The following is a 16,370-nucleotide window of genomic DNA, read 5'->3' on the forward strand; positions in this document are numbered from 1 at the left end:
AGTAGTTATAGTAGTAGTCATTAAAATGCAGGAAGTAAATAGCTAAATTCTCCTGCTGATGAAAGTTACCATTAAGCTTTAGTGAGAATTGTATGCGTTTAACACATACAATAAAGACCTATGAAATGTGAGACCTATGAAATAATGCTCTAAGGTCCAAGTTTTTAAATCAGTGAAGAATTATTACTAAGTAAATGTGGGGAGGGAGTATTTGTATGCATTTGCTTTAGCTATGGGGATGTGGATGATTTGAACCACAACACAAAACATACTAACAACTGGAACTGAGTGCTTTTAAAAGCAAGTATGCATTACATTATGCTATAAGATTAACCAGACAGTATTCAACAAACTAAATCATCGTGGAGCTAATTGATATTAATTCATTATTGACTCACAAGAATAGCAGCTATTGAAAACTACACCAACTAAAGACAACAAAATATCCTTACCTCCAAATTACAGAAATTCTCAGCCATCTGTACATGTAAAGGCTTTGCAAGTTTGCATGAGAGCCAAACTTCTTAGTAGAAAACAGTTTCAAAAATTATGGGAAATTCAAATTGTACCAAATTTTCACTGGTGGTATATATGCCTATCCAAAAACCATTCACCAAAAATTCTTACAGCTTTTCTTTATTGGATTAGTAGAGATTTTTATCAATTTTTGTTTCCAAATCCTTTTCCTTTAACATCACCTTTCCCTCTTCTCCCTCTTTCAATCCATCTGTATTCACACTGCAACACTTATTTCTCTAAATTTGCTTTAAGCATCTGCTGCAACTCTCCACTGTTGTTATATTTGGTATAACAAAATCCAGCAGTTGTGTTAACCTAAGACTGATTTAATTTTAAATGTTTATTTTTTCACTCTTAAGATTTTCTAGTGGAATACTAACTGAATTTCTTGGAGGGTTTTGTTTGTTTCCTTTGAATGCCCTTTCTTTAGAATTAGTAAATTTAACTAACATCTAGCTAAAGGAAAGTAGCATTTATATTAAATGTTGCTGAGGGACCTGAATGAAAAACATAAATAAATCATACCTAGGGTAGGAGCTTCACCAAGTACCCCCGAACACATAAGTAAACGAACGGGCCCTGAGTATGATGGATAAAAGCAATTCTTTCAGTTTTGGGGTATGAAATGGAAGTTGTTTTATTGTAGAGTGGTTTTTCTACTTTTACTTTATCAGAAAACAGAATCATTTTTCCTTAGGAAATGTTATAATATGTATGTCTTACTATAGACCTACATAATAAGCTAGTTATTTTTCAGTGTTCTATAGGAATGTTTGAAATTAATAATAAAATAACCATAAAGTACTTTTCAGGATTTAAATTCTTATGTCTATTTATATTTTATTAAGAATTTGATGCTTTGACTATAGTTTTAGCATTCTTTTTTCTCACTAACACATGGAAGCAGAAAATAGAAAAATGTCTTAGTTTTTTCTTTCTTTTTTTTTTTTAAACCAGTACTCAACTGGATGGACTGTGCAGTAATTTTCTAATGCTCTTAGAATAAAATGAAATTCATTCCTTGGTCTGGAAGTCCATTGTAAGCTGGCCCCTGCTTACTTCTCCTACTTCTCACAGCCTCTTTGACTGTTTTGATGCTTACTTTTTTTTTTTTTTTTTCTCTCTTCTTACAGTATGCCACTCTGTGTCCATGTTAGCATCCTTGCACTTGCACTTGTCCTATATCTAGGACATATTCCCCCAGGTTCTCTTGTAGTTTCCTTTTTGACTTTTAGGTCAAGACCGCCTCCCTAATACTCACTGCAAGTAGTGTAATATAGTCAGTCATTATCAACCACCCTTTTTGTTTTCTTCATAGTATTTACTGCCATTTGGGATTATTTTATTTCTTTTTTAAGTTGTTTTCTGCCTCCTTATCCCCACTATAGAGTGTAAGTTCAAACTAAAATGAAAGGAGAAAATGTCTTTTCCATTGTATCCTTAGGATTGAAATTCTAGAACATCACCTGATACATAGCACTCATTAAATAGTTGCAGAATTTATCAATTAGGTGTTCCATCTATAAGTGTTAGAAATATTCTGAAGAATATTTTAAAGGACTTCTGGCTTATATTCTGGACTGAAAGTTGTCAACATTTTAGCATTTTGAGAAACATTAATCTTCTTTTGCTGGTTATTAATAAGAAGTAATAAGTATTCATCTTAATATCTAGAATTACAATTTCATTTTTGACAGGTTGACTTTGGCAGAATATCATGAACAGGAAGAAATTTTCAAACTTAGACTAGGACATCTCAAAAAGGTATGTGAAGCATATGCTGGAATTTTAGTTTGTTACCAGAGGTCATGGAGAGTTGTTACTGTAAGTCTCTCGTTGGAGAAGTCAGCTTAGAGAGAAAATACCCAAAGCTCAGACAAAAAAAAGAGGGGCATTAAAGTTGTCCTTTTAAGTTGAATATGTTAAAATAACATGCCTTTTACCTTGTGGCAGCTTACAAACATTGAGATGCTGATAATACCATGTGCCTGTAGTGGAGAAGTGACTCCTGGCCAGACTTTCAGGGTCTTAAGATTACTGTGTTTAAGTACTATTTTTGTAAAAATGCTTCATTTTTAAGATGAAATGTAAATTTCCATATTGTTTGTGTCCATTTATAATAAACTGAAATAATTATAAATTAATAACAAACTTGGTTCTTTGGCTTAACTTTTAAGCTATCAAATGCTTGAGTAAATGTTTCAACTAAAATATGTACATTGGCAGATTTAGAAGAGCCTTAATCATTAATAATAGTATAAAGTGATATAATTTATTAAAATGTTGCTACGTGTTATTATAGTAAAATTTTTTAAATGTATAGCTTTGTACTGATTTGTAAACTACGAAATTGTAATCAGTTCGTTGTTTTTACAGTTTTTTAGTTCAAACTATTTCAAATAAATAATAGATTTTCCCACTCAAAATGAACTTAATGACAGATGTAAAATTCTTTTTCTTTGACCAAATTTTTTAATTCTGCTTTTTGCTTGTCACATCATTTACATATTTTTTTTAATAGGCTGAATAATTGCTAAAAGTGAGTTAGTGAACTAATCGAAGATAGCTTCTGTGAAGTTGTCTTCCTGTGAGGTAGGACAGAGAAACCCATTCTGGTAGCAGCTGCCATCATACTATGTACTGTTTTGTTTTTGGAATGCCATCAACCTGCTTTCAGACCCCTGCCATTTAATTACAGAGAATAGAAAAAGATACATAAATGTGTCCACATATATGTGTAATTTGCATTAGCATTTTTAACTATGCTGTATCTGTCTATGCCCCTACTCAGAAAAGTTTCAACCCCAAATACTTTAACAGTAAATTGTGAAATGATTTATTCTGGTCTTTTTTTTTTTTTTCTTAAAGTGTATTTTCTTCTGTTGTAATTATTGACTATTTTTCCTGCTCTTTGGGTTACAGTAGACAACTTCAGTCTATTCTCTGTAACAGATGAGTTGTAATGAGACTGTTGGGGGATTTTGTAATACAGAATTAGTATAAGTATTGTGTGCCCACCTAAGCAGTTGTCATAATGAATTCATAGAGACCTATGCTTGATGTCCCCTATAAAGATTTATCAATTATTTTCAAACCAGCCTTTCATGATAATGGAACATTTTAACTGGAGGGTTATTATTTTTACATATAATAAAATAGTTCATTTTAAATTGCTCTTTCTAATAATGAGATTGTACATTGTATATCTTATTTTATGAAAACCTGTTACATAAAATCTGAAATTACAAAGCAGTTATATTAGGAATCGGCTTATTTGTATTACAAAAAATACTTTGCTTTTTGAAAAGCTTCAGAGAAGGGTTGGTTTTGGTCTTGGTTGGTTGTGTTTGGTTGACTTTAAAGCTTTCCTGGTACTTTGATAATATTTGGTTTGTCTGAAACACTTCTGTAAGTATTCTTAAGGGAGGTATACTTACACATCTAGACACTATCTAAATAGTTGCAAACTGTTGTAAAATACTACCCTTTCTCTTCTAACCTCCATATTAGCCTCTTTCCCTGTGTTTGACTTCTCCATGTTTTGTATTACTCATTCTTTCTAATAACTGTCCCCTCCGTAATCATTTTCCTGCTTTATTTTTTCAGCTTTTATCATATTTACTGAGCAGCTCTAGATTTCTAACTTTATCTTCTTAGCCATTTTACAACAGTACTTTTTTTTGACCAACATCATGGAATATTTTGGGAGAGTGGATAAACTACTAATGCTGAAATATGCTTTCATGTCTTGAATTCTCGCATTTTCTTCTAAGAGGCTATTTTGGGTGAGAAGAATGTATGAATGCATTATAAAGAAAGTTGTTGGTAGTACATACAGAGAACAGAATTGAGTAAGTAGTGTCATCTTAGAGCACAAATCAACAAGAGTTGCCTGCTTACCACTTGGATATAAATTTTGAGTTGCACAATTAAATAATAAGCATTAAGTCACATGTTTTAAAAATAAGTTATTTGGCATTCCAAAGCACAACTGGAAAATAGGCCATTAAAACAGGTCATTCCGTTTTCTAAAAAAGTAGATTGGACACTTTTAATACACAGAGAACAAGCTTCAGTTAAGAGAAAAGATGTTATGACCTCTGTTTTAGCAGTTCCCTTCGCTCCTGGGTTTATTAAGCTGACATGAACTGTACCCAAGTTGTAACTACCATATGGTTTCTACCATAGGCTGGATCTGATCTGTGTATATTTGAGATCCTTGTAACCTGCACGGGAATTAACCTATAGTATGCCAGCTTACGGTTTAGATTTAGAGCCTGACATACTCTTGCTTTCATTCTGTCTTTAAGCCGGAGCAGGCTCTTAAAGTTCAGTCAAATTACTAGATTAAATTTGTGGGCACCGAAAGAGAAACTTATTTTATTGAGGAAGCCCATGTTATTTGGACATATGGGACTAGAAGACCTACTTACTTTTTTTTGAAATGAATAATTTATGATGTGCATTGTATTTTGTAAAGATCATAATAATTGAATAGGTAAACTCAAATATGAAAAAGTATCTTTACCATTGAATAAATCATAAAGTTCAGTTCACATTCTGTGCTGTTCTGTGGGGTTAGAAATATAATAAATCCAAAGCTGTGAAAGTGATAGAGTAAGGAATGAAAGGTAAGCAGAAGTCTCCAGAAGTAAGTCCATGGCTAACAAATAGATATTTCTGGGGCTTAGGGGCTTATTAGTTTTTTCTTCTGAGATTAGGAAAATTGCTGTGCAGCATGCTTTTTTTAAATATATATCAAGAATTCTTCAATATTTTCAATTTTTCTCACTTTATGAAATCATTGCTCACTCATTCACTAAGTGACTTATTTCCACACTCTGCCTGATACAGGCATGATTCGTATCCCCATTTCAGAAGAATTACATGATAACTACACTTGATGGATTTTGAAGTTTTAACCATTCTAGAGTGAACATTAATGTTAACTTTTTGAATGCCAGGATCTTCTATGTTTTGTAGAAATTAACAAAAGCTAGTAACTGGCAAAGCCAAACATGAACCTTTTTCCACTCCCATTTCAATGGCAATACCTATACACTTATTCCTACAATTTTTTTGTTGTAGTTAGGATAGCAAGTTGATTCTTTGTATTCAGAAGAATTAATTCACTTGTAGCTCTCTTTGCATCTGTCGTAGAATAGTGCTGATGTTGGCTTTTTGTTTTTTTCAGATACATGCTTCATTTTCATTGCAGATAAAGGAGAGCAGTATAGTTTTTCACCCACAGATACTCTTTAACTCACGTATTACTTTCCTTGGGTAATGTTAGTGATGATTATATCAGCTACAGTATTTCTTATTAGCTGATACATTTGCTTTTCACTCTAAATTTATTTTTAAAGGTCAACTGAAAAGCACATTTTTAATAAAAAGTATAAAGACTCTAACATAATCTTACCTTTTATGTAGCTTAAGGATTTAACAGAAAAGAACTATATAATAAAATACATGGAGACTATGCAAATTATACCCAAAACAGTTTTTAAAAAATGACCTTTCACTGGTAGTAATTATGTGCAAATTTACCCAGTTATCACTTACTAAAAGCTAGTAGTTGCAATAGGAATAATTTACTATCTTTAAGAAGTTGGTTCTTTGAAGCAAGACTACTAACTGTCCCATTTTATGTACCTGTACCACATGTGGAATATGGATTTAAGGAAATTAACAGGCTGTATGTCAGTTAGCTTTTATGGTTAATCCTGTTTTGATACCAGTCTTTGATAAATCCTAGTTATGGGAAAGCAGTTTATCTTTTTGATTTGAGGAGTTCTGCTAGATTGTTGTTTGTATTCAGATAATTCTGGAATTGAAGAAAACTACATGGATATGCTTTTCTAGGATTGTTACTAAATTAACACAAATATATATATATATTTAATTTTTTTTAGTTTATTTCTTTAGAGAGAAAGTGAGTAGGGGAAGGGTGGAGAGGGAGGGAGAGAGAATCCTAAGCAGGCTCTGCACTGTCAGCACAGAGCCCAATGCAGGGCTCAAACTCACGAACTGTGAAATCATGACCTGAGCGAAAATCAAGAACCAGATGCTTAATTGACTGAGCCACCCAGGCGCCCCTAACACAAATATATTTTTTAAAAATCCCTGAAAAACCATCATCCTTGTAATAGATTCTCTCTGTAGTCATACTGTTATTTAAATGATCCTAGTTACCCATCATGGCATCCACAAATGATGAGGAAATAAGAATTTTGAAGGTTATTAGAACTAATAACTATGTCTTGCCCCTGCTGTTACTTAAGTTTGTGGTGTGAACAGCATGCATATGTTGCTCTTTATTTTTTAGTCTTTAAGTTTTGTCCTCTTCTATATTTAAAATACTTGATTAACTAAAGAAAATAATACATATAGGAAATTTGACATCTCAGTATGGAATATTAAATAATGTTAGTAGGATTGGCCTTAATGTATGTGTTTTGGGTTGTGTGTGTGAGAGGGAGAGTAAGAGTGAGAGAGAGAGAGAGAGAGAGAGAGAGAGGGAGAGAGAGAGAGAGAGAGAGATTTATAAGCCCTGAATATAAGTGCTGGAAGTTTATTTTGAAAAATATAACCAATTTGTAATTTGAAACAGGCTTAGTCAAGAATCCTCAGCACCAACACAAATGTATCTTTGCAGACCGAAGGAATCAGCTAAACAATTTGCAGTCATCTCAATCTCTACTAAAACAAAAATCACATCCAACATGCCACCTGACACCATTTCTTTCTCTCTCTCTCTTTTGCTCCTTGCGATGTGGCATTCATCTCTCCTTGTGCCTCCGTTCTGAAGAGATAACAGTATAGCAACAACTCTGCCATTGAAATCCTGTTCTCTGACCGATATTGGCACCTGCAAAGAGAAACAACCAGTAACAGGCAGCAGCAGCATCAGTATTAATCTTCCATGATGAAATCTTTACAGGTCAAGAACAAGCACACAGCTCTTTTCTCACTCCTTCACAGTGGACCATGCATCTAGTTGAAATGGAAGACAATGGATTGTCTACAAGCCTTTTGAACAGTGGAGAATACAGGGCATTGGTTTTAGGTGAATTGACCCCCAAATATTCTTGAAGTTTGATATCTCCTTTGGTCTTTCTAGAATACCATTGTCATCTGATTCATCAAATCCTTAGTATAACCACAAAGAATAAATTTGCATACGTGACATTTCTTGTCACTTTAGGTTTGAATAAAAATATGAAAAAACAGTATAATTCTAGAGGACTTAATTTCTAAATCTGTGTGTTCCCCTTTATATTCATGGCCATGACTAGAAGAAATCTCTTGGGAATTCTTCTCTCAATTAAAGCCAACCACATTGTACATTATATTTCTCTAGAACATAAGAGGCTACTTGTATATACAGGCAGTAGTTTTAAGTGGAAGTCTGATGAAAATGCACTATAGTAGAAAAAGTCATGATTAAGCCCATGAAGAATGTCATGAGGTTCTTGACTTCTTGGCATGTGTGGGCAAGAAAAGTGCCAAGAGGAGTGTTAGATTTCTAAACTTGACATTTTGTCCTTACTACTGCTTCCCTTTTAAGAACAAGTGGTAGTCTATAACAGATGACTGTGACCGTGCCGAGAGATCATGGAACTGGCTGTCAATAGGAGAACTCCCAGTGTTCGTATTTTATCTCTTGCGCTTACTATGAAACCATAAACATTCCTTGCCCTGTGTTTCCACATTTGCAGTCATTTATCTTAACTTGGTAGTAGATGTTCAGTTACCAAAATGAAACTTTAGAGGTGAAATGTGTTTTGCTTCTGTAATGTTTAATATTAATCCAGTTGTTTTATAAGCAATGGAATCTTTTTAATTTTGGAAAGAATTTTAGAAGTCATGTTAGCAATTGGTCAGAGCAGAGTTTAATTCAGATTTGTAAATTCAGTCTAAAGATCACTGTTTCACAAAAAAAGAAAAACAATTGCTTGACCACTGGCCCTTCCCAATGAGAACTATAACTCCATGCCATTTACGATAGACCCTTGAACAATGCAGGGGTTATGGGCACCGATCCCCCTTTACCCCCATGTGCACAAAAATCTGCATATAACTTTTGCCTCCCCAAAACCTAACTATACTAATAGCCTACTGTTAACCAGAAGCTTTACCAATAACATAAGCAGTCAACTAACACAAATTTTCTGTTATATATAATACTGTATTCTTACAATAAAATGAGCTAGAGGTATGAATCCACCCATATCCTGAAAAAGGTTAAAAGGAAGCCTGCAGTGGGGAGAAGGGCTACGATGTGTTGTGGTAGGGCATGGTGCCTGTACATGCTGTGGCATGCTGTCAGCACTTTGGTTTGTGTTGAACATCAAGGAATTTCACTCCTAGCCTGATACAGCAGCTGTAATTGCTTTCTTAAGAAATGTACTAAATATTTAAATTTTGCCGATCAGTTGAATTGTTATATTTATTTGCTTCTGGGAAGGGTTTTATTTTGTTTTGTTTAAATAGAATGGAGGAACTAATGGAATCAAACCCTGCCTATTTCAACAGTTATTCTCAGGGGTTTTAATGTATGTATTTATGCATTTGATGAAGAGAGAATAAAAAAACCACCCCAATCGTCATACCCCACACCGTCCCCCTAAAAAAGAAGGAAATGAAGTGCAGAGAAAGGAAAACATTAAGGTTCTAAAATAATTATGTAAGGCAGTGAAATACACCTGAGGGAGATAGAGTATTCTCCCATCAGTAATAGCCAGCTCCGTGATTGGGAATAGGAGTGAAGGGATTTATGTAGTTAGGAAAGAAACCTTCCACTCCCCAAGGAATTTCGTAATTTTTGTCCCTTCTCCTCCTTCCCCAGTCCTCCATCTATATACAATATACTCAAGCAAAAATAGGATTATGGGCAATAGTTTCAAAACCAATCTCTATAAATTCAGATTTGCTTTATCTGCATGGTTTTTTGGTTTGTTGGTTGGTTCGTATTTCCAATGGTTCATATCTCTCACATCCATAGGTAGGATATTTGAAAGCATGTAATAGACATAATCTGGGAACACACAATAGGGATAAAGTTGAAGTAAACTGGTAATGATTTTCTTCTTAATTCTTTTTTCTGCACTGCCCTTTCTTTCCATTAGCTTTTAATAGTGCCTTTTGTTAATTTCTCCTTTCCCTTTCTTGGTGATAAACTTTTAGAATGACATAGTTTATGACATTAAAAATTTGAGGACCTGCAGATACTAACTTTTGAGGGATTAATATTTGTTCATATTACTGAAATGAATTTGGAGTTAAACTTTTTGAAACCTCATTCTGAACTTGTTTTCCTAGACCAAGCAACATTTATAGTGCTGTTGAATAGACTATTGGAAGTGATATGCTTTTTTCTCTCCTACAATCTTCATAATACACTATGCAGAATTTCTTTTTTACCAACCCTCTTGGAATATAGGCAAGTTGAGAATGATACATTAAAATCCTTTCTATATTATCTTCCTTTATAGAAAAGCAGCACTTTGAAAAGAGGTTTTTTGTGTGTATAACATGTAACATATTCAAGATTTGTTAAAGAAATATAAACTCAGGTGTTTAATTTTTTCAGGAAATGTATCAGTTTTACCTGTGATAACGCATTTTATAACTCTTAAAGCTTTATAGCTTTAATGCCTACATACCCCACCTTTCAGTAATTGCTCTTTTAAAAATTGCCATTATGGGAAATGCTCAGAATTTCACTTAGCAGTTTTCACCTGGCATTTTGCAGAGATTGTCTAGTACCGTGACTGACTTTTGGCTTAGAGTGTTGAGCCAAGGGGACATTAAGTTGCAAGAAAAGACTTTGATTACAAATAGAAAGCATTTCTATGTCAAACTTCTGCTGAGAGACAAACGTTTTTGGTTGAGTTGCTGTGAAATTTACCTTCCACGTAAAAATTTAAAAGCTATAAATTTTGGAAGGTGTGTTTCACAGGTTACTTAAACAGTAAGGCAATATTGAGATCTGTTGTTGTATACTTGTATGACTTGGTTTTTAATTCAGAATATTAAGAGCTTATTTTAAGATACTGTTAAAATAGCTGTAGAAATACTGTTAAATTGTCCATTGCTACAGCTTTCTGTTTCAACAGAAAAGAGCCATGTCCTTTTAAAACTGTATGTGATCACCAAATCTACCTCTCTCTCTACAACAGTCGCTTCTTACCCATGTCCCTTCTACACCATAATTGCCTACAGAGACCAGTTCCTTTCCAGAGATGCTATTTCTTTGTATCTTCTAGATAACTGCTCAGCTAGTAGATGACTCCGGAATTTTTACTTGGTATTCTTATTAAGCATGAGCTATCTGGTTGGATTATCTCTCTTATATTTTAGTAAGCTTGCCTAGTTTTGCCATGGTTTGAGGATTCTGTTCTGTAATGAACTCAGGTTAGTTGTGAGCCTGGGTCATACTTGCTTCTCCTGAACCCTCTGAAAATGATTAATTCTGAGGATGGCCCAGAGATTAATGTTGATCTCAAGCAAGGAGAGTGTAGTCTGTAGGATAGATCTGCACTAAATATAAATTATTTATATTTGGAAATGATCTGCACTAAATAGAAGTTAGTTGATGAGACTACTGTATTCTAGACTGTTGTACCCTGGGGCCATACCAAAATTGGGTCTTGCCTCTTTATATAAGGAAAGAGTACTAGGTAGTATTGCCCTAACATTTGCCCAAAAGTATGTGTATTAATCTGCTTGGGCTGTAATGACGAAATACCATAGACTGGGTGTCTTAAAATTTTTCTCACAGTTCTAGAAGCTGGAAATCCAAGATTAGGGTCCAGCAGGTTCAGTTTCTTGTGAGGATCTATCTCTTCCTGGTTTTAGATGGCTGTCTTCTCAAGTCCTCACCTGTCTTGTTCTCTGCTCTCACAAAGAGGGGACAGGATGGGGAGGATAGATGTCTCTCCCTTCCTCCTTATAAAGCCACTAATCCCATCATGTGGGACCCACCTTCATGACCTAATTGAATTCTAATTACTTCCCAAAGCCCCCATCTCCAGATACCATCACATTGGGGTTTAGGGCTTAAACATAGGAATTTGGGGGGGAGGGGGGACACAAACCTTTAGTCCATAACAGTATATATCCTTTGTTCAGTGGGGTTTAAGAGAAATTATTTATAAGAGTTGCAGAATTATCTTCCCCCCAGAAGTATGTCACTTTGGTTTAAGGTCCAAGATACTGTGGAATAAATAGTAAATTAGAATACGGGAGCTGTAAATATATTTCACTGACTATAGAGGATTTATATTTATCTGTATGTAAGACTTGGTTATAATTCCTTCCCTTGACATTTCCTCTTAAATACATAGGATCTAGCTTTTTTTTTTTTTTTTTTTTTTTTTTTTTAGTGCTTCTGGCATCATTTTGTTTTTTCCTGTAAACTTTATAATTCAAACCAAATGCAGCTTGCCTGTGCTTTTTGTATTGTAAGATTTTATGGGACATATTTGTCTTGTTTTATAGAGGATAAAAAAGTTTACTTAACTGACACGGATAGACATTTTACTTTCTTTAATAAGTATTTTGTGATCTTGGCTACTGCCATTGGATAAACCTCTGAAGATTAACAAAAAATATTAAGCACATGTAACTATGTGTCAACAATCTAGTTGGATCTCATAATTATATATTTATTGATTCAGTAAGATTTAGTTTCTGTAAATTCACTTTTGAAATAGTACCCCTTACCACAATTTCAAATAAAAGTTAAAACAATTTTTTCAGCTGGTATCCTAACAGGCATTTCATAGTTTTATCAGATATTTAAAAATCCACCAGCCTACCAAGTGTTTAGTAGTTTCCTGCATGTGTAAGAATCAAATTAATGGCAAGTTTTAAGACAGCAAATGTTAGTAATATGAAAGGAAAAGGTTGCCACTTTTTATGTTCTGTGCTAGAAATGAATTTGAATTTTTTCATACTCCCGAACATTTTCTACAGCCAGTTTCTTACTGTACTTCATATGACTAAATTAAGACAACTGTGATTTGAGTATCGTTCCAGAAGTTTTTAATCTATTTCATGTCCTTATAATGAGTCTTCAATTATTTAATTCCCTAGACTATTACCTTTCTTTTTTTCATTGAAATAAGGAATATTTGTGACTGAAGCTGTATTAAGTGCATTAGTTTCAGTTAAATTAAGACAGTCTGTTTAGTGTGTCTATTTTCTAAAGATCTCCAAAATTCTAGGAAGGCTGATCTTCATTTAAATTTATTTTTAAACGTTCTGTTTGTCATCTAATTTTTACTTTATATTAAATATCTCTGTAACAAGTAGTGGTTGAGTTTTATTTTAAAACAATAAAAAAATAACCTCAAGGGTCAAGTGGAATACAAACAACATACTTAGATTTAGTTTTTTTAATCTGTGAACATTTGTTTTTCTTTATCTTAATTAGAATCTTCTTTTCAGTTTAAGCCTTAGACAAAGGTGTTATAGACTTTATATCTCTATTATTTGCTTTGGAATGAAATGATATTTATATTTTCATAGTAAACTTGAAAATTGCTTTTTAGATAAAGGATTTTTAAAATCAGAAGATAAATCATTAAAAGAAAGTGAGCTAATATAATACAGAAATATTTAAGTGTAATACTAAAAAACAACCTCTATTCCATGTGGTATAGATTTATAATGATAGCGGATACACATTTAGGCCAAAGCAATTTGTATTTGTTTATTTCCTCAACAAACACTAATTCAAAAATACTATAAAATTGGGTATTTCTAGAATTTTCCACTAAAATTTGGTCTATTCTTATCTGTCCCTTATGTAGTATTCAAATTTATATTGACAAAGAGATATGTAAGATGGGTGATTGTTTATTTGGGATCTTATTTTTTTTTAATGTTCTCAAAATTGTATATTTTGAGACATGAAAAATATTTTCAAAAATTTTATATCAAATGTGAAAGGAAATTTCATTAGGATTTGCCTCTATCTGCTCTAATAACTGAGGTTCTGCCACAGCTATCCGTGTAGTTTTTATTTTAAAGTCTCTTTACAATTACAGAGAGATTTACTTAAGTGAGTGGTCAGATTGTATGTGTGTGCATGTTTGTGTATATCAAACACTATAAGGCCTAGAAATAATCAGTGGTTCTGTCTTCCTTTTTTTAACTATTGTAAAATACCTTCATTTCATTTGTATTGCTAAATTATTCCCTCTTAAATTAAAATCAGGATGTATCAGAAATAAAGCTCTCATTTTGTGTTATAAGTCAGTTTCAGACTACCTTGCAGTCATTTTCAGTTTAGATGTTATAAAAATAGATTTCTTGTAGTACAGAATAAAACTCAGCATCTCATTAGGTATAGATTTTTATGTGGAGGATGGTTTCTTGAAATAGGCTTTTGCCTTATCTCTTTCCATCTTTCAGGCATTGAAAGTGCACTTTGGTCTTTTAACTCAGTGGTACTTTATAATATACTATTCTTCCCGTCATTGTAAAAAATTGATGCATGGGTAAAAATATCTTTTTTATATTGCAAATAAATTGAGCTTGTTATAGTCCCCTCTCTTCATTTTCAGGAAGAGGCAGAAATCCAGGCAGAACTTGAACGTTTGGAAAGAGTCAGAAATCTTCACATTCGAGAGCTCAAAAGAATAAATAATGAAGATAATTCACAGTAAGTCATTATTCATATTTTACAGTTTTACATGATAAAAGTTTTTTCCTTCCCTGTGAAGAGCATAAACACAGTATTTCCTTATTGGGTAGCTTCTCATCACACTTAGAAAACGATCCAGAGTCCTTCCCATGGCTCAGAAGGCCTTGTATGATCTTTTCTCTGGCTACCTCACCACTCCCATCTCTCTCATCCTCCCCTTATTTATATGTTGTAGATAAGCTGGCCCCCTCAAACATGTCTAGCACATTCCCACCTCAAGGCTTTTATGCTTGCCGTTTTCTCTGCCTGAAATGTTGTTCTTCTGAATATCTAAGTGTCTTACTTCTTATTGCACTCCAAATGACCATTAGAGAGGCTGTCCCTGGGCCACCCTCTAAAATAGCAGTCTTTGACTCACTCCATTCCCTCTCTCAGTATCATTACCTTGCTCTATTTTTTCATAGCATCTATCACTACCTGGAATTACAGATTTATTTTTCAGTTCTTGTCTATCTCCTCCAATTAGAACATAAGCTACATGAGAGCCGAGGCTTAGTTTTGTTCTTGCTGTATCCCCAGAGCCTAGACCAGTGCCTGGCACATGATAGGCACAAAATAAATGTTTGTTGACTGAATACCAAAGTTAGTATTACAGTAGTGAAGGAGAAATTATTTCAACCAACGGGACTTCAGTAAGCCGTGTTTTCATCATTATGCAAAAACTGTAGAAGAAACAGAAAAGAAGTTTCAAGGTATAGCCTCTGTCCTTAATCCCTGCTTATCAGAATGAGTGCCATAGATACTAAATGCTAAAGAAATTCAAAAGAAGAGGAGATGACTGGTGGGAACTTTATGAAGAAGATAGAAATTAAGCAAGGCACTACTTGGATTTGATTGATGTACAGGAAAGGAAGGGTGGTCTTTTTATCCTTTATCTGTGAGATTTGTCATGTCATTTAAAGCTTCATGACTTAATTTGAATCTCAGAATTGGAAATGGCCAATTTCTCTTGTGAACTATAAATAATCTTGCTTAAAAGAAGGCCTATCCATGATCATTGTATTTGTATAATTCATAAATACACAGATCATTCTTCTGTATAAGGTGAACGAAATGATATAGTTATGGAATAACCTAAAATGTACCAGATGAAAATTCTAATAAAGCAGGTAGGACAAAACTAATTTACAGTTGGCTGTTCTGAAAATTATGTTCAAACTTATTTATGGATATGACTTAGTCCACTTGATGAAAATCAAGTGAATTGTTACAGCTTTACCATAAAGCAGAGGGGTTCCTGGCTGGCTTGGTGGGTAGAGTGTGTGACTCTCAATCTCGGGTCGTGAGTTTGAGCCCACACTGGGGGTAGAGTTTACTTAAACAGAAAAAAAAAAAAAAACCAAGCAAAATCTCTTTTATTAACAAGTTCTTCAAGAAAAAAAAATTGTCAAAGTTATATTCAGTTGATTTTGAACAAAATATAATGTATTTGCACCTGGAGTTAATAAAGCTAGCATTGTTCAAAACAGATGAACATAAGGGAAGGGAAACAAAAATAATACAAAAACAGGGAGGGGGACAAAACAGAAGAGACTCATAAATATGGAGAACAAACTGAGGGTTACTGGAGGGATTATGGGAGGGGGGATGGGCTAACTGGGTAAGGGGCATTAAGGAATCTTCTCCTGAAATCATTGTTGCACTATATGCTAACTAATTTGGATGTAAATTTTAAAAAATAAAAAATTAAATTAAAAAATTCAAATTAAAAAAAAATAGAGCTGTCATTGTTTTTGTTTTTGTTTTGTTTTGTTTTCTTGATGTCAAGGGCACACATTTTGGAATCACATTTTTCTGCTAAGTGCAGTCATGTATTAACTGTTGGTTGACCTGAGCAAGTTAGTTAACCTTTCTGTGTGGTGGTGTCCTCATCTGTAAAATACGAGATGGTAGCAAGTCCTGCTTTAGAACGGGTTGGCTGAGAAATAAATGAGTTAATACATGTGAATGCTTAATATATAGCAGAAGCAGTAAGTGTTTAGTAGTAATAAGAGTAGTATTATCTGTGAGTGATTTTTAAGTTTTGTTTTAAAGCTTCCTTTTTTTAATTGGGAATTGAAATTTTATTTATACAAGTCCAAAGAGTAAAATTTAATCACGTATGAAGGCCAGCTTATAAATACAATTATTTTTA

General features: G+C 33.5%; 1 protein-coding gene across 8 annotated transcripts in view; it reads left to right on the forward strand.

Annotated features, from left to right (window-relative positions):
- Positions 1 to 16,370, forward strand: part of TLK1 (tousled like kinase 1) — a 194,716-nt gene that overhangs the window by 159,800 nt on the left and 18,546 nt on the right. For all 8 annotated transcript variants that reach the window (XM_049616037.1, XM_049616029.1, XM_049616030.1 and 5 more), the window contains 2 exons: positions 2,217 to 2,283; positions 14,097 to 14,194. In XM_049616037.1, the coding sequence (XP_049471994.1) occupies positions 2,217 to 2,283; positions 14,097 to 14,194 (165 nt within the window). The remainder of the gene's footprint in view (positions 1 to 2,216; positions 2,284 to 14,096; positions 14,195 to 16,370) is intronic.

The sequence above is a fragment of the Panthera uncia genome (genome assembly GCF_023721935.1).
Source record: "Panthera uncia isolate 11264 chromosome C1 unlocalized genomic scaffold, Puncia_PCG_1.0 HiC_scaffold_3, whole genome shotgun sequence".
Lineage (NCBI taxonomy): Eukaryota > Metazoa > Chordata > Mammalia > Carnivora > Felidae > Panthera > Panthera uncia.